At 40.6% G+C, this 26,182-nt stretch overlaps 1 protein-coding gene across 5 annotated transcripts in view; it reads left to right on the forward strand.

Annotated features, from left to right (window-relative positions):
- Positions 1 to 8,548: 8,548 nt before the first annotated feature.
- Positions 8,549 to 26,182, forward strand: part of USP34 (ubiquitin specific peptidase 34) — a 224,651-nt gene continuing 207,017 nt past the window's right edge. For 2 of the 5 annotated variants that reach the window (XM_043917703.1, XM_043917702.1), the window contains exon 1: positions 8,939 to 9,123. In XM_043917703.1, coding sequence (XP_043773638.1) covers positions 9,081 to 9,123 — 43 coding nt within the window. In that variant the 5' untranslated portion in view covers positions 8,939 to 9,080. Of the gene's footprint in view, positions 9,124 to 26,182 lie in introns of all 5 variants that reach the window. The other 3 variants (XM_043917700.1, XR_006343487.1, XM_043917701.1) reach the window with 3 other exon arrangements.

Here is a 26,182-nt window from a genome sequence, read left to right on the forward strand (position 1 = left end):
TCTCGGAAGCTCAATAAAACTGAGATGTGCTTGTATGTAGATTGGTCTGGTCAGAGTGACTTGTCTCTTTCATTCCCAACAACAGTCAAGAAATAAATAGCTCTTGAGAGAGTGACCTTGTAGGCAAAGAAAGCCTCAAACACACCAAAGTGGCTCATCTCCATCCCATATTTAAAGGTAAAAAAATTTTTTTTCAGCTATTCAATTATTGATTTCTTAGATGTATCATTGGCTAGAAGGAAAATCATATTTGAATAGAAGAAGCAGTGTATTTACTGGTGATGGTGTTTCTTTTTAATTTGGGGAGGGGATTATTGGGTACAATAAATAAAATCGACTTCCCTGGTAGTCCAGTGATTAAGAATGTACTCCAATGCCGGGGGCCCAGGTTCGATCACTGTTCAAGGAACTAGATCCCACATACCACAACTAAAGATCCTGAATTCCGCAACTAAGACCCAGCACAGTCAAATAAATAAATATTCAAAAATAAATAAAATCAAAGTTAAATATTTTTATAGAATTTCTTTCAGGTAAGGTATAAATTGATCAAGAAGGTAATTACAACTTGTTTGTCAAATTATATAATATCTTTATTCAAATTATAGTCAATTCTTGTCTTATCTCATCTTATTAAATGTTTTATTTCCTACTCATTAAAAACATAAAATTATCTGCTAGTTACTAGGTTAATTAGAATTTAGCAATATATATTTTTGTTTCACTAAATACACAGGAGGACTTTGACCATGATCTGCCAAAATAAATGTATTTATTTTTGATTTTTGCATGTATTCTTAAGTCTGCAAAGTGCAGTGCCAAAATATGATACATGTAGACATATAGTCTCCCCAATCCACCATTTTGCTTTCTGCAGTTTCAATTACCTGGAGTGAACTCTGATCCAAAAACATTTAAGTATAAAATTAATAGAAATAAATAATTTTGTCTTTTATTTCAGGAAAAAACCCAAGTCATTTGATGGGAACTCCCTTGACTCCTGATCATCAAATGTACACATGTGGGTACCCACAGTTTTCTTCCTTCCTATTATCAAAGGTCAGTCTTTCCCTCTGTGCAATGATATTGATTCCATCTCCTCTTACCTTCTTAGAAAACTTATAGGAACCACTCTGCCTTTTCTGTCCTAGTATCAACACCTTCTGTCTGTGGGACAAGTTACTTAACCTCCCTGTGCCTTATTATTCTCTTTTGGGAAACAGGGAGAATAGAACATTCCACACGCATGGCTATGAGAATTAAAGGAGTGCCGTAAACAGTGTGTCACACAGCATGTACAATGAAATTTACCTATTATTTTCATGTTTCCATTAGCATTTATACATATTAGTCTTCTTCCTCATCTAGTTACCCCACCTTCTCTTTAGAGTCCCAAGTCTTAAAATAGTTTTCTATTTTAAAAGTTTCTATTATAAATGGTCTTCTGTCTACTGTAATGAGGCTTCAGCATCTAGAATTCCTCCTCCCATGACCTCCATGCACTAAATCTAATAAATCTAATGAATATTGGATAGATCTCATTTTAGTTGACTTTGCAGTACTCAACAAGTGTAATTTTCATCCTTTTTGAGTTCTATTCCCTTGGTTTAGTGAAAGTGAAGTCACTCAGTCGTGTCTGACGCTTTGCGACCCCATGGACTGTAGCCTACCACGTTCTTCCATCCATGGGATTTTCCAGGCAAGAGTACTGGAGTGGGTTGCCATTTCCTTCTCCAGAGGATCTTCCCAACCCAGGGGTCGAACCTGGGTCTCCTGCATTGTAGGCAGATGCTTTGGCTTAAATGGTACCAAAATCCCCCCTCCTTCTCCCACCATGTTCTTTCAAGTCTTTGGGGCATCCTCTCTTCTACCCAAATTTTAGATGTTAAGAGTTCTTTGAGGCTCTCTTTTAGGTATTCCCTCTCCCTGTACGATCCCGTGGCTTCATTTACCACTTGCAGCAGATACTGTAAACTCAGTACTCGCTGCCAGCTAGTTTTTCCTTCTTCCATCATGCAGGCTGTAAAGTGAAACAATGGATTTTCAAGCTTTCTTTGAGGCTTAAAGGAGGTCATGTGACAGAGTTTTGGGTAATAAGACCAAATGTAAAGTTAGAATTTCTGGAAAGTTTTTGCTTTCCTGATAAGAGAACAGTTGAGGGAACTGGTTTTTTCCTACTTCTTCATGCCTGAAACTTGTAATGCTAAATATCCAGCAGTTTTCTTTTCCCCATAAGGCAAAGAGCTAGCATACTAAGAATTGCTTTCATATTAGCACTTCCAGCCTAGAATGTTCTTCTGTGCTTTAGATTCAAACAACTGCTTAATTAACAACTCCTTTTGGTTACCTCTCAGGTACCTCAGGCTGAGCACTTCTAAAATAGTACCTGTGGGCTTCTCTGATGGCTCAGTGGTTAAGAATCCGCCTGCCAATGCAGGGGACACGAGTTCAATCCCTGGTCTGGGAAGATCCCACATGCCTCGGGGCAACTAAGCTCATAGGCTAGAGCTACTGAGCCCTGTGTTCTAGTGTCTGCACTTCGCAACAAGAGAAGCCACAATGAGAAGCTTGTGCACTGCAACAAAGAGCAGCTTCGGCTCATGCCAACTAGAGAAAGCCTGTTAGCATCAACAAAGACCCAGCACAGCAAAAAATAAATTAAATCTTAAAAACCAACAAAAACCATAGTACCTGTCACTACTGACTACACTTAACTTCCCTTTGGCCTTCCTTTAAATGATCCCTGTCTTGGTGAATGGCACAGCACCACCGTTTACCCACCTGGGCAACTCACAAATTTGGAGACGGCTCGAATACTATCGTTTCTCCCATACCCATCAACCAAGTATTTATTTATTTTTGGCTACGCTGGGTCTTAGTTGTGGCACTCAGGATCTTGTTGAGGTATGCAGGCTTTGTAGTTGTGGTGTGCAAGCTTAGTTGCCCCATGCATGTGGAATCCTAGCGCCCTGACTAGGGATCAAACCCTCATGCCCTGCATTGGAGATTGAATTCTTAACCACTGAACCACCCAGGAAGTCCCTCAACCAGTCTTGTGTTTGTTTTTTTCTTTCTACCTCTAAAACAATCTTAGAATGGGCTCTCCATTTCTTTCCTTTTCCCTTTCTCCAAACTATCATCATCTTTCTGGATTAATATTAACAACCCTCAGCTGTCCCTATCGCCAGTCTGTTCTCTACAGATTAGTCGAGTATTTTAAAATACAACTTGATTGCCTTGCTTCCACACTTAGAAGCTTTCCATTGCTTTTGGGAAGATCTGCTGGAGAAGGGAATGGCTACCCATCCCAGTATTCTGGCCTAGAGAATTCTATACAGTTCATGGGGTCACAAAGAGTTGGACATGACTAAGCAACTTTTAGTTTCACACAATTTTTAACGACAGCATTGTGCCACAAAACTCCATTAGTGGCCTTAGGGTTTAATTCTTTGTTGGACCATCAAATGTCTTATATAATAACAAGTAATTGCTAGCACTGTTTCAACTGCTCAACAATGCCACCAGGGACCCAGACCTTTTCTCTTTCTACTTTGTCATTTTCAATGCCTTGGCTTTTGCTTTTTGCTTATAGATTTATTGTTTTGAAATCGGGGCTGCTTCTCCAGATACTGTCCCTGTACTGAAGGCAGGCAGAAGAGGGAAGTGGGGCATATCACATACTGACAGTACTCTGCCCATAATCCCTAGATCTTATCACTTCATGCAGGGGCCAAACTCCCAAATGCTAGCACCTGCATTTCTGTGTCTGAGGCTGTTCTCTGCCTGCCTGAGCAAAGCCAAGCTGGCTTTGCTGCTCACACTCCTCCCTCCTAACAACAAACAATCAGTGACTAGAGGGAGAAGATGTAAATACCCAGCTTCCTTTTCTCTCAGGTAGAATGACTTTAAGACATGTTTTATACTGGTTTGGTTTCCCAGTGGAATCAGGCTCCAGTTACCCTTGGGAGTAAAGAGCTTAATGTTAGCAATTCTTTACTGATTAGTATCCCCTCCCCCAGTATCCCCTCCTCCAAATTTCCTTCTCACTTTTCAGTATCCTGTGTTTCTTAGGATGACACCAAAATAAATTCTCTCCATTTGTGTCTTTGTCTCAGGGTCTGCTTTTCGGGGAATCCAATCCAAGACAGGACATCACCATCTTTCCTTCTTCTTCTTGTCTTTAAAGTAGACAGTCGGTGCTGTGGTGTCAAGTTGGTGCTATGGTGGCCATCTTACGAGATTACAAGCCAATATACAGAAGTTAGAATCAAAGAGCTTGGGTCCATACCCTTGAGCCACTGTATCGGCCCTGAACTAGCTACTGTTGTCTGTTACAAGAGGAAAACAAGCCCTATTTGTTTAAGCGATTTATTCTGAAAAAAATTTTACTTGCAGTCTAATGCATCCTGATACAAATAAACAGAAATAAAATTAATATAGGAAGAGCTACAGTGGGAATAGTGCTGTGATAAAATATTACAGGGGAGTTTTTTAGATGGTGTGTAGGTTGAAACCTCGAGGATAAGAAGTTAGCCATTTCAGAATTAGAAAGCATGTCCTAGAAAGAAATATTCATCAAGAACCAGAGCAGGACTTTTTTGTTAGAAAGCACACTAGTGTGGTTGGAATGTAGCAAGTGATGTTAAAAACAGGATAGGTGGGGAAGGCCCAAGTAGAGTTTTTTCTAAATGTAATAGGAAATACTGAAGAGATCTAAGTAGGGAGGTGATATAATCCAATTTATGATAGCAGTTTAAGAACCAAACAGCAATTTGCTGAGTTAGTGTACAAAGCACTGATCTAGGTGCTGTGGAGAGAAAACAACAGCTTACTTGCCTTCTAAGAATGGCCTTAAGTTTCACAAAATGACAATGAGTGTGGGTGTGAGGGAGAAGAATTTTGTAATAACTGTTTTTGGATAGTAAAACTGTTTTGGATAGTTTGGGGCTTTAGCCCCAAACTCCAGAGACAAAAATCCTGTGTTCAGTAACTGCAATCAGAATGCTAAGAAGAGCAAGTAATTTCCATGGCAATATTAATTTTCCAAGGTGTTTATGTGGGCTGGCTTTCAGGCAAGTACTTAGGAATATACCACACATATACTACAAACTCAAGAATTAGAAATTTCAAAGTAGATTGTATATTTTTACTGAAAGCATAATTCTACCACTAGATGGTGACATGTATACAAAATAATGAAGACAGTCATCTTTATCAATCTAGCTGTACAGGGTGTATGGTGGTTGCTTATTATTGGTTTGAAAATTCAGATTTGCATGAGGAATTTAGGGGGTATTTTACCACAGATTCAGCTTTATTCTTTTGGAATGCACATCTTTCAAATATATTCAAAGGTCTCTCTTGATACATTTAACAAGTCAGCACAGAAGAGTGAAGATTCTAGTTAGGAGGCAGGCAATCTTGTTTTACTGGCTTCTATACTTTCCTCTCTCAAGCAACTGAAGTGGATAAAGGGATGGTGAACTACAGCCCATGGGCCAAATCTGGCCATTTTCACATTTTTGTATGGACTGTAGGCTAAGAATGGTTTTTACATTTTTAAGTGGTTGGAAAAAATCAAAACAAAAATAGTATTTTGTAACACATGAAAATATGAATATCAATTTTCAGTGTCCATTATGTTAAAATTTTTATTGGAACACAGCCACACTTATTCCATGGTGTATTATCTACGGCTGCTTTTGTGCTAACAGAGTTGAATAGTTGTGATGAGAGACTTGGAGTGCCTGTGATGCCTAAAATATTATTTGGCTCATCACAGAAAAATTTGTGAGCCCTAAAGTGATGACTGAAGCTCCATGATCATGACAAAAAATCTCTAGACTCTCAAAAGGATTTTAAACTAAGCATCATTTCACACAATTTCTTAAAGTAAGACAATTGGGTGGCAATTGTTAAGAAGCTATTTCTTTAAAAATCTGAGTGTGTCTTGTATATATCCTGCGTGTGCTAAGGCTCTTCAGTCGTATCCAACTCTTTGCGACCCCATGGACTAGCCTGCCAGGCTCCCTTGTCCATGGGATTCTCCAGGCAAGAATACTGGAGTGGGTTGCCATTCCCTTCTCCAGGATATCTTTCCGACTCAGGGATTGAACCCCCATCTCTTATGACTCCTGCATTGCTGGGCAAGTTCTTTAGCACTAGAGGCACCTGGGATGTATTACATCCTAGTACTCTGCCTTTATGGTATTAGTTGTCCTCATTTTCAAGAACTGTTATGGGTTCTCTCTGGTCTTAAACCATAGTGGACCCACATGAAAATAACTATCAGTTAGCAATGTGTTTGGCTACAAATAATGGAAATATAAGAGTTGGTTAAGGAAAAAGGGATTTATTTTTTCTTGCATAGTCAGTCTAGGGGTGGAGAGCTGCTCAAAGATGCATCAGGGTCCTATACCTTATTATCAATTGTACGGTTGGCTTTTACCCTGTTGTGGTTTTGTTGTTTAAAAAAATCACAAACCAGATGCTTTATTAGAGTATCAAGATCATGTTTCAGGCAGAAAGGGTTAAGGGGCAGGTCTACTGATATTTGTCCTTTTCTTTTATTAGGAATGGGAAATTCTTTCTCAAAGACCTGTTATGAGTCCAAGCTGGCTCTGTTCGCCACAAGACAGGCCAATAAAAAGGAGATGAGGTGTTTAGGCAAGGACTTTATTTGGAGAGCCACGGCTGATGGATAAGATGGCAAACTAAAGTCTCAAATGACCATCTTGCCAAGTCTGGATGCTAGGATCTTTCACAGATCAGAGATAGGGGGTAGGTGAAGAAACAAAGTAAAAAGGCCATTAATCTTGCAAATATCTCCTAGAACGGCAAGCTCTGGGGCAGTGTATGTGTTAATTTCTTCCTTTCTGCCATCTACAGGTGGACAGGGTTCCTAACAAAGGCACTTTAACAGTAAGGCGGAGAAGCAGGATTTTGTGAAGCAGGCCATTATGTATGATTCAGATAACAAAAGCAGAGAAAAGCAAGTCATCCAAACACTCCACTGTGGAGTCAGAATTGGCTTTTCCCTGCAACAGACCTGCTCTCCAGATTTCTGCTTATATTTCATTGGCAAGAACTCAAAACAACATGGGTAACCCTAGAGAAACAATTACATGATGTTTAAAATTTTTTACATTGCTGATTAACAATGTTGTATTAGTTTCAGGTGTGATTCAGTTATACATATACATGTATTTATTCTTTTGCAAATTCTTTTCCCACATATGTTATTACAGCATACTGAGCAGTGTTCATGACGTTTTAAAGCAAACACCAAGAATCCCTGGGGCTTTCCTTTCACGCATCAAGCTTCCTGACTCTGAGCTGCCACCAGTAAAACAAACTAGGGTTTGGTAAGTTTCCCTGTGGGAAGAGAAGAGGGATGGGTGGGAATGGATGTTGGATGGACAATGGCTGCTACAGGATCCAGTCTGCAGAAACCCAAGTTTTGTGGGAAAGCTGGGAAGAGAAGACAATGGCAAAATAGTTACAGCTCCTAAGGATCACCTGCTCGGATGGAACAACTCAAAACAGGTTTAACACAAACTTTACAGCATCAACTTAAAGCGGCAGAAAGGCAAAACGGGTAAGGTGGTCCTCGAGTGAAGGGATGGTGTGATCTAACCGCGACAAAATCTGTAAAACAACTCCCACAAGGCCTCCAAAGCTCTCTGGCTATGGATCTCAAAGATGCTACTATGTAAACTGGACTTCTCAGTCATATCTCTAAAGGAACGTACTGGATATAGAAATCAGTGAGGACAGTATCAGTGCAGGCGAGGAAGATTTCCCCCAAGCTCGCTACTTGTTACAACAACAAACTTCAGCTGAGTGGCCCCTTCCCTCCACCTGTTCTTCATTCTCCGCTCTCCGACTTAATTCCCGTATTATTTGCTCTTCGCGGAGAAGCATACTACGCTGTTTCAGGTGAAGACTCTTAGGGTAATTCGTAGGGGGCCCTCTTGCGGAAAAAAGAGGAGATGGCCTGGGACACTTCACTCCGCCATTTCTGGTCACATCAGTGTTATCACTGCTCGCGGACAGACGAACTGCACAGAGGCGGGCGAACAACACGCCCGCAGGTTAAGCCAGCCCTGGGGTGTCCGTCCAAAACCCCGCGGGGAGAGGGCTGCGGCGTCGCTCCAGCCGGCTCTCCCGAACCCCAGCCTCCCGCAACTCCAAAAGCCTGAGTTCGGGTGAGGGGGACGGGACAAATGAGTACCAAGTGCCCCCGGGGGACCCAGAGTTAAAATGGCGAAGCGCAGGGGCGGGGGACAGGGCGGCGAAAGTGACCCGGCGCTTGCTGAGTCTCGGGGCCCGCGGAGCGGCCTCGGTGGGCGACGCCGCGCAACCGCGACCTGCTCGGAGCTCCGCCATCTTCTCCAACTCACCCGGACTCCCCCCGCGGCCGCGCTGGCTTCGCGCTTCCCTTCCGGCCGCTGACAGAGATCCGGGCTGGGCGGGGTGGGCGAGCGCGCGGAGGGGGTGGACCGAGGGCGGGGAGGCCCGACGGAAGAGGAAAGGGAGGGCGGCAAGCCGGCCGCGGCGGGGTGTGGGGCGTGCGGCGTGTGTGCGGAGGGAGAGGTGGGAGGCGAAGAGAGGGAGGGAGGCGCAGGAATGAGAGCGCGAGGCCCTTCTCGTCTGCTCCTTCGCCCGGACGGAAAAAGCCGAGCGCAGCCCGAACGCTCTATTAAAATGGCGGCGGCGTCGGCGGTGGCCGCGGCGTCTGGTCGGTGAAGTGACTCTGCTGCTTCGCTCCCCACCCGCCCCCTCCCTCCCTCTCCCCTCCCCCCGTCCTCCCCCCCCTTCCCCGCCGCCGGCGCCTCGGCGCCCCTCCGGCCCGCGCACCTCCCCTCGCCCCCCTCCTCTCCCCCGCCCGCTCCGGGGACCGCCGGCCCCCTCCCCCATCCTCCAGCTCCCCGCCCCGTCCCCGCCGCCGCCCGCCCTCGTCGCCTCCCCGCCCCGCCGGCCGGCCGGCCCCCTCCTCCGCCTCTCTCCCCTCCCCCCCGCCGATCGGGATCAGTCAGTGCGATCCGAAGCGGGGGAGGGGGGGGGGCGGCGGCCGAACGATGTGCGAGAACTGCGCAGACCTGGTGGAGGTGTTAAATGAAAGTAAGTAGCCGCGGCGGCGGCCTGTCGGGGTGTAGGGTTTGGGGTCCCCGCGCCGCTCTCCGGCCTCCCCGAGCTGCCGCGGCCTGCGGGAGACGGCGGCCGAGCCGGCCGGCGTGCGGGCCTAGCGCCCCGGGAAGGTGCGCGGTGGCGCGGCCGCCGCGGCGCCTCGGGCCCAGCCCGGCCCGGTTACCTGGGCGCCCGAGAGGGGCCCGCCGCGGAGCTCGGCCAGGCCTGGCCTGAGCGGTGTCCGCTCTCGGAAAGTTTCCTCATTACAGGTGTCAATTAACGAAGGCACTAATGAGCCTTCGCCTCCTTCGCCCTGACGGGAAGGTGAGGCGAGGTGGGGTCCGAGTACCAGTCTCTCTTCTGCAGTCCGAACCCTTCGACCCTCCGGCCGCCCTCTTTGATTTTCAGCGTGCGGCCGAGGCCTCTTACCTGCTAATTTTCATTAAACTCCTTGGGAGGTGGTTGGTGGTTTTCCCCTCCCTTGGGGGTGTGTAGGTGTATTAAACCTTTCTGCCTGTCCTTAAATAGCTGAAAATGAGCAGTGATAGTGATTATTGGAACCCTTATATCTGTTTTTTTTTTTTTTTTTAATTAATGATGTCTCTTAGTGTACCAATCGTCGTTTTAATGATCAATTCTCTTATATCAAGGAGAGCACTGTAGTACAGATACCATCCTGGGATAGTCATGGCCTGTCTCCTGGAATGAAAGGCCTTATTCCATATACTTTTGATTATTACAAAGCGTGCATTGCTCTTTTCTAGTTAGATTCCTTTAATTTATTTCACTCCAGAGTCTTGTAAGATGGTATCTTAGCTTAAAGAAGCAAGACATGTTGCAAGTTAACTATTTCTGGGCTGAAAGGCCTAGTTGGGCGAGGTGAATTAGATAAAAGATTAATTTACAAAAAGTTGAGGGTTCAGAAAATGTTGATTTACGAACAGCTTTTGTGGATTTTGAATTTGTATTTTGTGTGTGGTATTCGAAAGACTGCCAAACTGTTTACTTTCTAATCTTTAAAACAACTTGATTATAAAATGTATCGTCTAGTTTGTGTTTAATGAGCAAAGGCAATAATAAAAGTGGAAGAGTTCTACTTTACTTTCGCCTCTGTTTTCTTCCTGACAGGTGGAAGCAGGCTTTTGCATAAATTCAAACTATACTTTCCAGTACGTTTCATTCTAATTTTTCCTGAAATTTTAAGGTTATTGTATATATATATATATATATGAAAATTTCATAATTGAAGGATAATTGCTTTATAGAATTCTGTGGTTTTCTGTCATACATCAACAAGAATCAGCCACAGGTACACCTTTGAGGTTATTTGTATGTATTTTAAGATACTGTTATTTTTGGTGCAGGTGGTTTATGATATGATAAACTTAAGTCCTTATTACTTGTTTCAGTGAACTGTATTTTATATATCTCAGATGCAAGTTGTGGGACTATGGCTTGATAATTTTGAAACTGGAAACGATAGCTTTGTTATTTTATATATTAGAATAACCTGCTTTTGAAATATTTTATTGAAGGATAATTGCTTTACAGAATTTTGTTGTAAGAACCTGCTTTTAATAGTTGTTTAAAAATTAAAAACTTTAGACGTGCTATCTAGAGACACTAAAGTTTGTTAATCTTTATCTTTTGAAAAGAGACATAATGAAAGAACCCCTAGAATTTAGCACTTTAGGGAAACCCTTAGAGCAGTTGATTTATGGAGAGTTAGAAACTTAGCTTTTGTTACCTTTAATTAAATATGGTTAGTTGAGCCAGTTTCACAAAACCTGGCGGTGCAGACCCTCTAAAACTTCAGTTTAAGAATTTGACTTTTAAACACTAATCTGACAAAGAAGCTTCCTTTAAAAAAAAAATTACTTCAGCAATTTCATTTGTTGGTATACCAAGCTTTGACATGTTCTTCCCCCGTTCCTCCTTCTCTTAGTTGTTTTACAATTGTTTTCATTTTTCCTTTGTTTAGTTACTGTACCTCAAACATAAGATGCTTAAGTTTCCTGAGAACAGGGGGTATTAACTGTATCTCATTATAGTAACATTTATCCATGACTGGGTTGGAGCATGATGGTTGGAACTTGATAAAACTTGTTGTAATTAAAGTAAGTTATAAGTCTGTCTTGTAACCTCATTCACAATAATTGTACATGAAATCTCTTTTTTATCCTCCATACAGTTCTGCAAAGATGAACATCACTTTATCCTAGATTAGAAATTCAGTTAAAGCCCCCAAATACTGTACTCAGATTTTTTCTTTCACTATAACTCCCTGAACAGTTTAACCAAAAGGAGAAATAAAATTAGTATATTTTTTAGGTGGTGTGTTGGGAAGATAGAATTAAAATAAACTAAAAACTTACTTCTTGTTTAATTTGCAAACTGATCAAACTTCAGTCTGTCTGGACACACTAGTAAATGTATAATGTAAAAATTTCGTGTTTTAAGTGAAAAGATAGACATGATGTGGATAGTAGAGCTTTATATCTAATACACTTAAGAGTTTTGATAAGGTTAATGACTTGCAGTGAAGTGTTTATTTTAAAAATAACAAAATGTAATGTAGTTAAAAATAGATGACAAAATACAATAGCTTCCTTTTGTCATCAGTTTTTGATGAGGATATTAATATTACCAGTTATACCTCTAGTCCTGCTGAGAATCTAAACCTCTCACCATAGAAATATGTACAGTATACAGACAGAATTTTGTAGGTTAAGGGACCACTGAAGTAACGTCTGTGGAACCAGGCTTAGGACTTGGTAATAAGGACCACTGCATTCCCTTTTTTCAGTATAGTCTTGACAGATATCCTGAAACTTGAAATTAATTTTCAAAATAACATTTGGCTTTAGTGTTAGAATAACCAGTTTCAACAATACTAACAGCAACAAAAAAAAATAACAATACTAACATACTCGAGTTTTCATATTCTTTCCAGTGCTTTGTTTTTAATGAGGAAGATGTCTTAAAAGTTTGGAATATATTGAGTGCATTTTGCTCCTGTCAGTTTGGAGAGTTTCGTTCAGTTTAGGAAATAATTTTAAGTTTATATTCCTTTACTTGTTGAGTTTGTATATTTTCTGCTTTTATAGCTACTTTTTTGAACTAGGTTAACTAACATTTGTGGATGTTGATGAGAAGTTATGTTTTGGGCCATTTGCATATAGCTAGCTCAGCTAGTTAAGTGAGGTCATTGTCTTGGTGAAGTAAATTTCTCTATAGCAGAGTGAAAATGGCCTTAAGTGTACAGCCATCTTTTGAACCATTTGTTTGCTGTGGATTTTACTCTGTGTGTGTCTAGTGAATTAGACTTTGCCAGATGTTTTAAATGGGCATTTCATTTGTCTTTCCTAGCTGTCCTTTGTGATAGGCAGGAGTAGGTATTAGTATCACAGTTTTTTTTTTGGCCTTGCCACGTGCCTTCCAGGATCTTAGTTTCCTGACCAGGAATGGAACCAAGGCCCACTGCAGTGAAAGCATGGAGTCCTAACTACTGGACCACCAGGAAACTCGAGTATCTCAATTTTGAAGGTGAAAAAGTTTGAACCTCAGAAAGGCTAAGTGATTGGCTGAAGATCACCTGTCACCTGCTTAGTAGTCTTATCGAAGTTAGAACTCAGGCTACTCTGATACCAGTATTGGCAGAATAATTGTTTGCACTTTTTTTTCTTAATGGGTTTCCCTGAGAGCTCAGTTGGTAAAGAATCCACCTGCAATGCAGGAGACCCTGGTTTGATCCCTGAGATGGGAAGATCCGCTGGAGAAGGGATAGGCTGCCCACTCCAGTATTCTTGGGCTTCCCTGGTGGCTCAGCTGGTAAAGAATCCGCCTGCAATGCGGAAGACCTGGGTTTGATCCCTGGGTTGGGAAGATCCCCTGGGGAAGGGAAAGGCTACCCACTCCAGTATTCTGGCCTGGAGAATGCCATGGACTGTATAGTCCATGGGGTCACAAAGAGTATAAGGCTAAGTGATTGGCTGAAGATCACCTGTCACCTGCTTAGTAGTCTTATCTAAGCTAGAACTCAGGATACTCTGATGTCAGTATTTGCAGGATAATTCCGTTTCCATTTTTATTTTTAAAGAATATTAAGCCATTTGTGTTGGGAACTTTATGAGTTCTTTGAGGTAGGTACCTTATCACCCGTTTTTAGGTAAGAGAACCAAGGATTAGGGTCACTAGACTTTATTTGGTGGAGTCAGGATTTGTAGAGGACTTAATCTCAGGGCTTCCCTGGTGGCTCAGAGGTTAAAGCGTCTGCCAGCAATGTGGGAGACCTGGGTTCGATCCCTGGGTCGGGAAGATCCCCTGGAGAAGAAAATGGCAACCCACTCCAGTACTGTTGCCTGGAGAATCCCATGGAGGGAGGAGCCTGGTAGGCTACAGTCCACGGTGTCACAAAGAGTTGGACACGACTGAGCGACTTCACTTTCTTTCACTTTCTAATCTCAGTTTGGGCTAAAAGCTCATGCTCTTTAATAATTAGGCTATGCTGTAAAAACTTTATGATGATCTATTCAAATGGAAGACATTATGAATACACTGGCAAAATAAAAAATTACTAAACTTTTAAGTGTTTTCACAAGTTTGGGCTTGATTCTGTGCTCACTGTAAAAAGAATTTATAAGTCGTGGTAAATGTAGCCGAATGGTAATCTGTCTTAATATATCTTAATATTTATCAGCAATGAGCTCTTTAATAAACTACACATTTCTAGGGTTTTAAAAATATAAGTATATAGGCATGAAATAATTAGTAATGTAACATTTTTTGGTAGACATTTAATTCTAAAACTTGAACTGATTGGAAATTTGATTTTACTGCAATAAAGTACCAAATTGCTAAATTTTTTATTTCAGTAAACCTTGCTAAGATTATAGTCTCTTAAAATAGTTACTATTTGAAATATTATTTTTCAAAAATAGTTTCAACTCATATATCTTTATAATAACTTATAAAGCACTAGTAGATTATTACTAGCCAACTATCTGCATTGTCGATGATAACTATTGATATCTAGCTTTAGCACTATATTTATGAAATATGTTAATACTTTTTATATGTTTAATAATGATAGTATCTATATATCTACAAGTGTTTATGTGTAGGTTGAACGTGTATTAATGAGAATTTTTATTTTTTTCAGAAAATGTGAAACTTTTCAGTAATGACCAAGGTGTGATAGACTGTTGCCAAACGGGCTGTGCTCCCTTTCCCTTTTTCACTTACTCTTATTTTTCCTGATTGCAGGTTGCAGGGACTTCCCTGGCAGGCCAGTGGTTAAGTTCCATGCTTCCACTGCAGAGTTGTGGGTTACTTTCCTGGTGGGGGAACTAAGATCCCATGGCATGTCCCCTCCTTCCCAACCCCCCCCCCCAAACTATTCAAGTTTAAGTCACCTGTAATCTTACTATCCAATGATGATTTCTGTTGATACTTTGAAGTATTTTTACATCTTATTTTTTAGGTACATATTTACACTTTTTTTTTTTTCCGACTGTACCACTTGGTTTGTGGACTCTTAATTCCCCTGCCAAGAATTGAACCAGAGCCCTCTGCAGTGACTGGACCTCAGCCACTGGACCACCAGGGGGTTCCCAGCAGTTTTAAAATTGAGAATGAGACACACACACACACACACACACACACACACACACACACACACACACTCTTAGTGTCACACACACACACACACACTCTTAGTGTCACACACACACACTTAGTTTCACCTTGTTTCACCTAAGATTGATCATTTCCCTTAACTTTCTTAAACTGAGAATGAGAGATACACACACACACACACACACACACACACACACACACTCACACACACACACACTTAGTTTCACCTTGTTTCACCTAAGATTGTTTGATCATTTCCCTTAACTTTCTTAAATTGAGAATGAGAGATACACACACACACACACACACACACACACACACACACACACACACACACACACACACACACACACACACACTTAGTTTCACCTTGTTTCACCTAAGATTGTTTGATCATTTCCCTTAACTTTCTTAAATTGAGAATGAGAGATACACACACACACACACACACACACACACACACACACACACACACACACACACACACACACACACACACACACACACACACACACACTTAGTTTCACCTTGTTTCACCTAAGATTGTTTGATCATTTCCCTTAACTTTCTTAAAACATGTTTTTGTCTGTATGATGTTCTATTTTGTATGCAATTTAATTTTTCCCCATGGTATTCTTGTTTTCAGTTCTTCAGTATTATAAATAAAGCTGCAAATGAACATCCTTGCATATAAATCTTTTAATCACTGGGTTTTTAAAAATAGATTCTTAGAAGTGGTTAAAAATACAGACTTTCAGAAGTGGTTTTAAAAATGTAAACTTCTTTGTTTTATATTGTCTAACTGCTTTCCAGAGAGGATATACTGATTTCTATTCTTTCAGTGGTGTTTTTGCAACTTAAGCACTCTCACTTTTGCTGAATATTTCAGCAAAAAATGTGATAACTGATTTTAAACACTTTTTTATTGGCCGTTTGCATTTCTTATTTAATGTGTTGGTGGTGTTCTTTTCCTACTCTTTAGGTTTTAATGTTTTGTATTATAAGAGCTGTTCACTTACTAAATGTATCAACCCTAGGTTTAGTTTATCATGTACTCCCCCTGCCTTTTTTGTGTGCTTTTTCACTTTGTTATTTTTAATGATGTGCTCAGTTGCTCCTCAGTCATGTCCAACTCTTTGCCACCGTTTGTAGACCGCTAGGCTCCTCTGTCCATGGAATTTCCCAGGCAAGAATACTGGAATGGATTGCTATTTCTTCCTCCAGGAGATATTCCTGACCCAGGGATCAAACCCGCATCTCCTGTGTCTCCTTCATTGCAAGCAGATTCTTTACCCACTGAGCCACATGAGAGCTCCATCACAGCACAGTTTGGAGCAAACTCATGTTTCTAGCCTCAATTCTCACTTTTTTCTGTGAGGCTTTCTTAAAACTTTTCCAGTCTCTCTTAAAATGACAACATATACCTTTCGTTTAGAATATGCACATAAGTTACAGCCCACCCCCCTCCCCCCACTTTGTTTTTTAAAAAAACAAGAGCCTGCCTTGCTGGATGCTGAATTCCTTAAAGTCAGGAATCATGTTTTGTTTCTTTTCTTAGTACTAATTGGGCTTCCCTGGTGTCTCAGGCGGTTGAGAATCTGCCTGCAATGCAGGAGACCCTGGTTCAGTCCCTGGATTGGGAAGATCCTCTGGAGTAGGGAATGGTAATCCACCCCAGTATTCTTGCCTGCAATATCCCATGGACAAAGGAGCCTGGTGGGCTACAATCCATGGGGTCACAGAGTCAGACATAACTGAGCAACCATATTAGTAATAGTATAGTGCCCTGTAGAGAGTAGGTGCTTAGTGAACATTTTAGTTCATGAAAAGTTCTTGAAGAATATGATTGCCTAAGTAAACCAGTGTTCTTGGGCCTCTTGTGAGTAGTGATGTAGATATAAGAGTTTGTGGATGAATTATACAGATTGTATCACATATGTTATGTATTTATGCAAAATATCCACACCAAGCAGCTACATTCTAAATTAATAGGAAATGCAAAAAGGCTATATATATTTTTTCTATAAAGACGGTGAGATTTGAGTCTGGGATGAAAGTTTACTAAATTACATTTATTTAAAACTTTATATACCAGGAAAATAATTGGACTTTTAACTTTAAAGTGATTAACACTTGTTACTGTTATTTTTCTTTAAAATTCTGTAGAAATTTTTAAAAAGTCTGGAGAAGGAAATGGCAACCCACTCCAGTATTCCTGCCTGGAAAAGTCCATGGACAGAGGAGCCTAGCGGGCTGCAGTCCATGGGGTTACATGACTGAGCATGTGTGCATGAGGGTGGAGGGAGATGGGCTGGTAGCAATAAACTGGTAGAACTAAAAAAAAAAATGTCTTCAAATGTAGGTTACTCAGTTAATTGGGATTTGATGTAGTTTACACCTGGCCTCCTCTTGCACTTTTTTTTTTTTAAACTGTGGTAGAGACAGCTTTCTCTTGTCCTGGCTATAACCTCTTCTAGAGAGAGACCTTATCTAGCTTACATCCCCTGAAAGGCCCTTCTCCTTGGCCATCGCTGATTGGATTCCAGATAGACTCCTGACCTGGTGGATTGGTGGGACCAATGTCCATAAATCAGATATTTCCTGCCAGAATGTTTGAACTGAAGAACCAGGTAGCTGTGAGTAGCCAAACTAGAATTAGTGCTTTGGGTAGCTGACATGAAGGAGCAGCAACATTGAGCAAGTGGAGGCAGCTATTTACAGAAGAGAATTGGGGCAAATTGTGAAAACAGTTGACATGGAAGCTCTATAAAGAGACAGAAGTTAATATCCTCATGGCTTGCTTTCTTTATCTACATACACACACACACATATACATATATATATATTTACACACACACACACATACATATATATGTATATATATTTTGTTTCTTTTTTGGCTGTGCTGGGTCTTAGCTTTGGCATGTGGGATCTTTAGCTGCATGTGGCATGTGGTCTCTAGTTCCCCAACCCGGGATTGAACCTGGACCCCCTGTATTGGGACCATGGAGTCTTAGCCACTGTACCACCAGGGAAGCCCCCATTCCTGCCACCCCTTCCCCAGATGTGCCTTTCTAATACTGAAGCCAGAGCTCCTTTTTAGTTGTCTCCTCTGTGCATACCATTTGAGTTAATGTGCAACCAAAAGAGTTTTGATTCCAGTATTGCCACATGCTGAGCTCTCCAGTATTGGAGACTAGGTGTAATCTTTACCTGTGAGTGCTTCTTTACCTGTGAGTGCTTCGTTATAGTCTGGTTTACTTTCTTGGAACATGTTGAGCAAAGTGTCATCTGTAGTGTTTGGTGGCAGGAAAACATTTAGGAACCCGTATTGTTACTTACTTATCTCTCTACCAGGGTGCTTAGTCTTTGAAGAGAATGAAAGTAGCTTTGTTGCTTTTCTTTCTAAAAAGGATACCTGCTTTTTTAGAAAAAACCCAAATAGTGCAGAATATAAAGAAGAAAATTAGGATAACCTGAAACTCTGCTTTCATGTAAGAGATCATGTTTTAGTAAACATCTCTTAAGTCATTCTTTTTCTCTTTCCTCAGATACACTGTTTTATGTAGACAAACTAATTACATGTTACTCTGTTACTTTTATTGATACGAAGTAGGTTCCTTGTTAATATGTACTTACATTGTCATTTTTATGGTTTTAGTGTAGTAGTCCATTGTTCGGTCATACACTAACTTAACCAGTCCTCTCTTGAGGTGTTTGGGTTGTTACATGACTTTGGAATTGTCTAGTTATTATTTTAAATGTAGCCTCTCAAATCAGATTGCTGAGTAGCTCACAGAGCATATCTGGAAGGAAATCTGGCAATATGATGAAACTTTATTTTTAAAAAAATTTATTTAGAGAAAACTTTAAAAATTATCCTTCCAGCGTTAGAGCATGAGTGTAAAGGCTTCGTAGTCTTTGAAGTGTTTATTCTGACTCTGTGGTTTGTGGGCTGTTTTAGCAGTGTATTGGTTCTAAATCACCACAAGACAAAATTGGAAGGGACTTTTTACTCTGGGTAACTTTGCTGCTAGACTCATGAACTTTATTCTGATCATTGAGAAAGGCTCAGTAACCAGTGATAAATGTAGCAGTTTAAGAGCAGTTGTAAGAAAACTAGCTCAGAATAAATTGAGAGTTAAGAAAATACTTAAGACAATAGAGCTTTTGCATTGTGTTCAATGTAAGATAAATAAGGGGACAATGGACCCACTGCTTGGTAGAGTGGTATAATAGAGGGTGGTGGTCAGCAGAATGTTCTTTTACTCTAATACTTTGTTTCCATTTTCCCTTCTGAGAGGAATCCCCTAACTGTAAGGATAAATTATATACTAAGAGGGAATCTAACCTCTAGATTGGTAAGGAATGATGAGAGCTTTCTTACAGTGTTAAGATAAAAAATTTTCAGGAATGGTACATTCCTTTCAGTGAAAGAGAGAAAGCTATGGTTCTGTGTAATTATTAACCTTTAGCTTATTAAGTTTCAAGAAAAGCAGAAATTGGCAAGTATTATCTTTGGTTATTCCTCCCACCACCTCCTCACTTTGGGAGCTGTGAGAGAGACTTGCCACTATTAAATAATCACTCACTGAAGAGTGAAAGGATAGTGTAAAAATTGATGTGATACTAGTAATTTATGTTAAACGTATCATATTTTGATTACATCAAGTCACACAGAATCTGAAGCTCTCCTTGTAAAAAAGATGAGGTTTGTTTGTGTTTTTTTTTTAGTTGACTTGGAGAGACATCATTGGTGGCAAGCCATAGGGTCTTATCATTAATTTTTTTCTTCTTCAAGATTTTCAGTAATGATCCTAGGTTTATGAACTGTTCTTGGAGTGGCATTGTTCCTGTTCCAGTGGAGTGAAGGTGACTTTGGAATCTCCTCCTCTGTTTCAAAGTGAAAAACTCATTTTGATCTATTTTGTGATTTGGAGTTACATTAAGATTTTGGGAGGAGAAAGAGGGGTAGAAGCTGCTTTATAAATAAGCTTGAAAACCATTAACAATATTGGTGCTCAAAAAGCCAACACAGTCTGAAACTCCAAGTATAATGGGTAGTAGTGCAGTGCTTGTGAGTTGGAATATTGTGTTGAATTGTATACAACACAATGATGATCTGCTTGTGAAGCTATTTGAATATTGTGTAATTTCACATATCTTCATGGCACCTCATAAAAATCATGAGAAATATAATGATTTGGCCAAGATTACACAGCTAATAAGTAGCAGAGCTAGGACTAGAATTTAGTTCTTACTCCTTCAGTATACCTTTATCTAACCATGCTCTTTGTTTTTTTTTTAAAAGAGAAACTTGACAATGGGAGTTGGAAGTGAATTGAAGTCCCTCAGTCGTGTCTGACTCTTTGTAACCCCATGGACTGTAGTCTACTAGGCTCCTCCATCCATGGGATTCTCCAGGCGAGGATACTGGAGTGGGTTGCCATTTCCTTCTCCAGGGGATCCTTCCAACCCAGGGACGGAACCGGGTCTCCCACATTGCAGGCAGACGTTTTACCCTCTGAGCCACCAGGGAAGCACTTGAAAACCTGTTAAAGGAATTACAGACATTGTGCATGTGCGTGTTCAGTCGTGTCTGACTTTTTGCAACTCCATGGACTGTAGTTTGCTAGGCTCCTCTGTTCTTGGAATTTTCCAGGCAGGAATACTGGGGTGGATCACCATTTCTTTCTCCAGGGGATCTTTCCAACCCAGGGGTCAAACCTGTGTCTTATGCATTGGCAGGGGGATTCTTTACCACTGGTCCACCTGGGAAGCTCATAGGCAGATTGTGACTAAAGTGGATTAGGCAAGGTTTCAAGGAAAGTGAAGGATGAACTGATCCTTCAACTGGATGGGATAGTTACTACTGTTTGTGGATCTCTGCATGACACAGGCACTCGCATCTCATCCCCAAACCTGCTTTGTTCTTTTTCAGTGATGTTCTTTACTGCCATCGAGCCTTTCTTTTCCCCTGGAACTTAATCGCCTTTCTGTGCCTGTAATTTTCAGAGAGGCCTTTATTAAACATCCAGTCTGAAGTAGTTCTAGTTCTTACCCTTAGTAGCATTTACCATAGTTGAGAGTTATGTACTTACTTTTATTTACTTGTGTAATGTCTTTTTATTTTTGGCTGCTCTGCCTGGCTTCCAGAATCTTAGTTCCCTACCAGGGATCAGAGCTGCGCCCTATGCAGTGAAAGTGCAGAGTCCTAACCATTGGGATTGCCAGGGAATTCTCTTCAATGTCTTTTGTTATGTAGGGTTACAAGTTCTATGGTTGTGACTGTCTTAAATTAACTGTTTCGCAGTGCCTACACATACTGGGATCGATCCGTATCTATTAAAATATTTGAAAAATCTTAAGATCACTGTAGGTGGTTAATGGAAGATGAGGGTAGGCTGGATGTGGTGGTTTTTCCTGTTTTCTCAGTTTTGGGGGATGTTTTAAAGTACTGTCAGTCCTTTTGTGATGTCCTGCTTTGTACCCCAGCTTCATTAAAAGGTACTTCATTGATTAAAAAAAAAGAAACTCTCATTTCGTCAGTCCCCGCCCTGGCCCCCCCCCCCCCTCCCATGTTCCTTGATATTAGCACCTATGGAATAAAAGTCTAAGTTTGGGAATTAGTTTTTGAAGCCAAGTTAGGACTCTGCATGGACCAGGAAGAGCACCCTATTTAGCAGAAAGAAATGAAAGCCAGTCAAGGTGTGTGCTGTGTTCTGGTGTGGTCTACTCTTTGTTTGATTTTGCTTTTTGTGTCATATTTTAGATTCCACATATTTTATTCTAACTTACTTGACTTAGGGTGATAATCTCTGTGTCCATCCATTTTGCTGCAAATGGCATTATTTCATTCTTTTTTATGGCTGAGTAGTAGACCATTGTCTAGATACGCCACATTATCTTTATCCATTCATCTGTCAATAATTATTTACAATGTTCCATGTCTTGATATTGTGAATAGTGCTGCTATGAATATAGAGGTGCATGTAGCTTTTTATAGTTTTGTCCAGATATGTGCCCTAAAGTGGGATTGCTGGGTCATTTGGCAGTTTTATTTTTAGTTTTTTGAGGAACCTCTATACTGTTACCCATAGTGGCTGGACCAATTTACATTCCTACCAACAATGAAGGAGAGTTTTCCTTTTCTCCTGGTGTGGTCTACTCTTGATCTAAGATCCATATAATATTACAAAGACTCATTTCTCTGTGGCTTGCTTTGCTGTACTTCCTTGGTTTGGCATTTCTCATAGTAGCAGAAATGGCTACTGCACACCATCTTTATACCACACTGGAAGCCACATATTTATACTACGCAAAGCAAAACAGAATGTTCTCTGAAACCTACTGTACAAGAACAAAGAAGCTACTTTTTCCGAAACCTTGCTAGCAGATAATGCTTCATAGATCATCGGCCTTATTTCTAAAGTAGAGTTCAGAGGGGATGGATTTTGGTTGACTTAAACTGATGACCCATTCCTGAAGCTGATCCCAGCAAACCTCATAGATTTAAAAAAGGTGTTTTCCCCAAAGAAATTTGGCATGTTGTGATTATAAAGAAGGTGAAGTTGTTTTGGGACAGCAAGGACATAGATACCTAGTACACTATACTATTCTGAAAACTCCCTTTTTTTAACTTTTGGAAGTTTTATACTTTTATTTGACAGTCAATGGTTAGTTCTCATCTACATTGACTATAAAGTTTTGAAAGTGATGACAGGTACCTGAGTAACCAATGTATTGAGTTTGTTTATTGAATCTTTATCCTCATTGTGTTTTCTGGATAACCACACACACATAAAATATGGGACATTTCTTATTCCTTTGGCCCTTACTGTTTTGTTGAGCCCAGTTTCAATGGGCTCATCTGGACATCCTATCTCCTTAATGGCAAATTTCTGGATCTCTTTCAGTGCCTGAGGGGCACAGTTCTTGATGCTCACTCTATGGATGCACTCATGAGTGTTGGTGGTATATTTTCTCATCGCTAACCAGAATGGTTGAATGGTCTTATTCTCTTCACCCATCTTTGTGGGAGTCATTCTGCTGGGTCCAGGTTGGAAAATTGAAAATCACTTCTAAATATCCTGTTTACTGACTTGATTATTTTTTATGTCTTTTACTTTTTCCAATATATAACATGTATTGAATATTTAACATTTGTAAAGCATTTGCTGGGTTATGTTATTCTGTCACTAAGTTATGTCCGACTATTTGCGACCCAGTGAACTTAAGAACGCCAAGCTCACCTGTCCTTCTCTGTCTTCTGGAGTTTGCTCACACTCTTGTCCACTGTGAGTCACTGATGGCTATCTAACCAACCATCTCATTCTCTGCCTCCCCGTTCTCCTCTTGCTCTCAATATTTCCCAGCATCAGGGTCTTTTCTTGTGAGTTGGCTCTTTGAATCAGGTGGCCAGTGTATTGGAGCTTCAGCATCAATCCTTCCAGTGAAAATTCACGGTTAATTTCCTTTAGAATTGACTGGTTTGCTCTCCTTGCTGTCCAAGAGACCCTCAAGAGTCTTCTCCAGCACCACAGTTCGAAAGCATCAATTTTTCAGCGCTCAGCCTTCTTTATGGTTCAACTCTCGCATCCAAACATGACTACTGGAAAAATCATAGCTTTGACCAGATGGACTTTTTTTGGCAAAGTAATGTCTCTGCTTTTTAATACACTGTCTAGGTTTGTCATAGCTTTTTAAATTTCATGGCTCCAGTCACTGTCCGCAGTGATTTTGGAGCCTAAGAAAATAAAATCTGTCACTGTTGCCACTTTTTCCCCATCTATTTGCCATGAAGTGATGGGTCCGGATGCCATGATCTTAGTTTTTTTGAATGTTGAGTTTTAAGCCAGCTTTTTTAGTCTTTCTTTCACCCTCATCAAGAGGCACTTTAGTTTCTCTTCACCTTCTGCCATTAGAGTGATATCATCTGCATATCTGAGGTTGCTGATATTTCTCTGGCAATCTTGATTCCAGCTAGTGATTCATCCAGCCTGGCATTTCACATAATGTATTCTGCATATAAGTTAAATAAGCAGGGTGACAATATACAACCTTGGCATATACTTCTTTCCCAATTTTGAACCAGTCAGTTATTCCATGTCTGGTTTTAACTGTTTCTTCTTTTCCTGCATATAGGTTTCTCAGGAGACAGGTTAAGTAGCCTGGTATTCCCATCTCCTTAAGAATTTTCTGCAGTTCATTGTGATCCACACAGTCAAAGGCTTTAGCATTGTCAATGAAGCAGAAGTAGATTTTTTTGGGGGGGAATTTCCTTGCATTTTCTATGATCCAGCAGATGTTGACAATTTGATTTTTGGTTCCTCTGCTTTGTCTAAATCCAGCTTGTACATCTGAAAGTTCTCGGTTCACATAATGTCTAAGTCTAGCTTGAAGGATACTGTGGTAGATAGAGAAATATATTTAGATATGTATCTACCCTTAAGGAAGATTAGAGAATAATACAGTTGAGGCAGTATGATAGTTGAGTGATGTCTATGACAGACCTGAGTTCAAGTCCTGTTTCTGTCATGTATTAGGTCTCTGGCTTTGGTTAAGTTCCTTAATCTCTTAGTGTCTTCTTATTTACTTGAAAATGAGGGTGATAACACCTAAATGCAGGGCTGTGTGAGGATTAAATAAGATAATGCATATCAACACTTAACATAGTGCCAGTTTGTAAGAAATATACAAATCTGGTTTTAGAAAAGGCAGAGGAAGCAGAGATCAAATTGCCAACATCTGCTGGATCATGAAAAAAGTAAGAGAGTTCCAGAAAAACATCTATTTCTGCTTTATTGACTATGCCAAAGCCTTTGACTGTGTGGATCACAATAAACTGTGGAAAATTCTGAAAGAGATGGGAATACCAGACCACCTGACCTGCCTCTTGAGAAACCTGTATGCATGTCAGGAAGCAACAGTTAGAACTGGACATGGAACAACAGACTGGTTCCAAATAGGAAAAGGAGTAATTCAAGGCTGTATATTGTCACCCTGCTTATTTAACTTATATGCAGAACACATCATGAGAAATGCTGGGTTGGAGGAAGCACAAGCTGGAATCAAGATTGCCGGGAGAAATATCAATAACCTCAGATATGCAGATGACACCACCCTTATGGCAGAAAGTGAAGAAGAACTAAAGAGCCTCTTGATGAAAGTGAAAGAGGAGAGTGAAGAAGTTGGCTTCAAGCTCAACATTCAGAAAACTGAGATCATGGTATCTGGTCCCATCACTTCATGTGAAATAGATGGGGAAACAGTGGAAACAGTGGCTGACTTTATTTTTTTGGGCTCCAAAATCACTGCAGATGGTGATTGCAGCCATGAAATTATAAGACCCTTACTCCTTGGAAGGAAAGTTATGACCAACCTAGACAGCATATTAAAAAGCAGAGACATTACTTTGCCAACAAAGGTCCGTCTAATCAAGGCTATGGTTTTTCCAGTGGTCATGTATGGATGTGAGAGTTGGACTGTGAAGAAAGCTGAGTGCTGGAGAATTGATGCTTTTGAACTGTGGTGTTGGAGAAGACTCTTGAGAGTCCCTTGGACTGCAAGAAGATCCACCAGTCCATCCAGAAGGAGATAAGTCCTGGGTGTTCATTGGAAGGACTGATGCTGAAGCTGAAACTCCAATACTTTGGCCACCTGATGCAAAGAACTGACTCATTGGAAAAGACCCTGATGCTGGGAGGGATTGAGGGCAGGAGGAGAAGGGGACGACAGAGGATGAGATGGCTGGATGGCATCACTGACTTGATAGACATGAATTTGGGTAAACTCCGGGAGTTTGTGATGGACAGGGAGGCCTGGCGTGCTGTGATTCATGGGGTTGCAAAGAGTCAGACACGACTGAGCGACTGAACTGATGCAAAAAACAATGGTGTGAGAGGAAAAGTATTAAATTCCATTAATGTATGTATAGCTAAAGTGCAGTGAAGGGAGTAACTTTGGTATATATTACTCCAGCTAATTTTCTGTGAGTACTTATAAAAAATTGAGTTCATTTGTATTCCTCTCTGTCTTATGAACATTTTTTCATATCCTTATGCTTATTTGAGAACAGAACTTAATGGCATCCTACTTTTAGTCTTTTGAATGTAACACATATTTAACTAGTGTTTTTCCTGTGAAGAAAAAAAAATTAAAATATCCTTGAACGTAGAAACCTAGGTCATGTGGTCAACAGGTAAAAACTTCTAAGACTTTTATTGCTGAATTGGCTTCTAGAAGGGTTCTACTAATTTACGTCCCAACAGCAGTGTTTGAGAGTGCCTGTTTATTTGCATTAGATATTTTTAAAATTTCATATATAGGGGGAAAACAGATATAGTTACTATCCTAAACTACTTGATTCCTGCAACAGTTCAGATATTGAGGTGTTATTGCATTGTTTGTATTGATG

Source organism: Cervus elaphus, chromosome 11 (genome assembly GCF_910594005.1).
Source record: "Cervus elaphus chromosome 11, mCerEla1.1, whole genome shotgun sequence".
NCBI classification, from domain to species: Eukaryota; Metazoa; Chordata; class Mammalia; order Artiodactyla; family Cervidae; genus Cervus; species Cervus elaphus.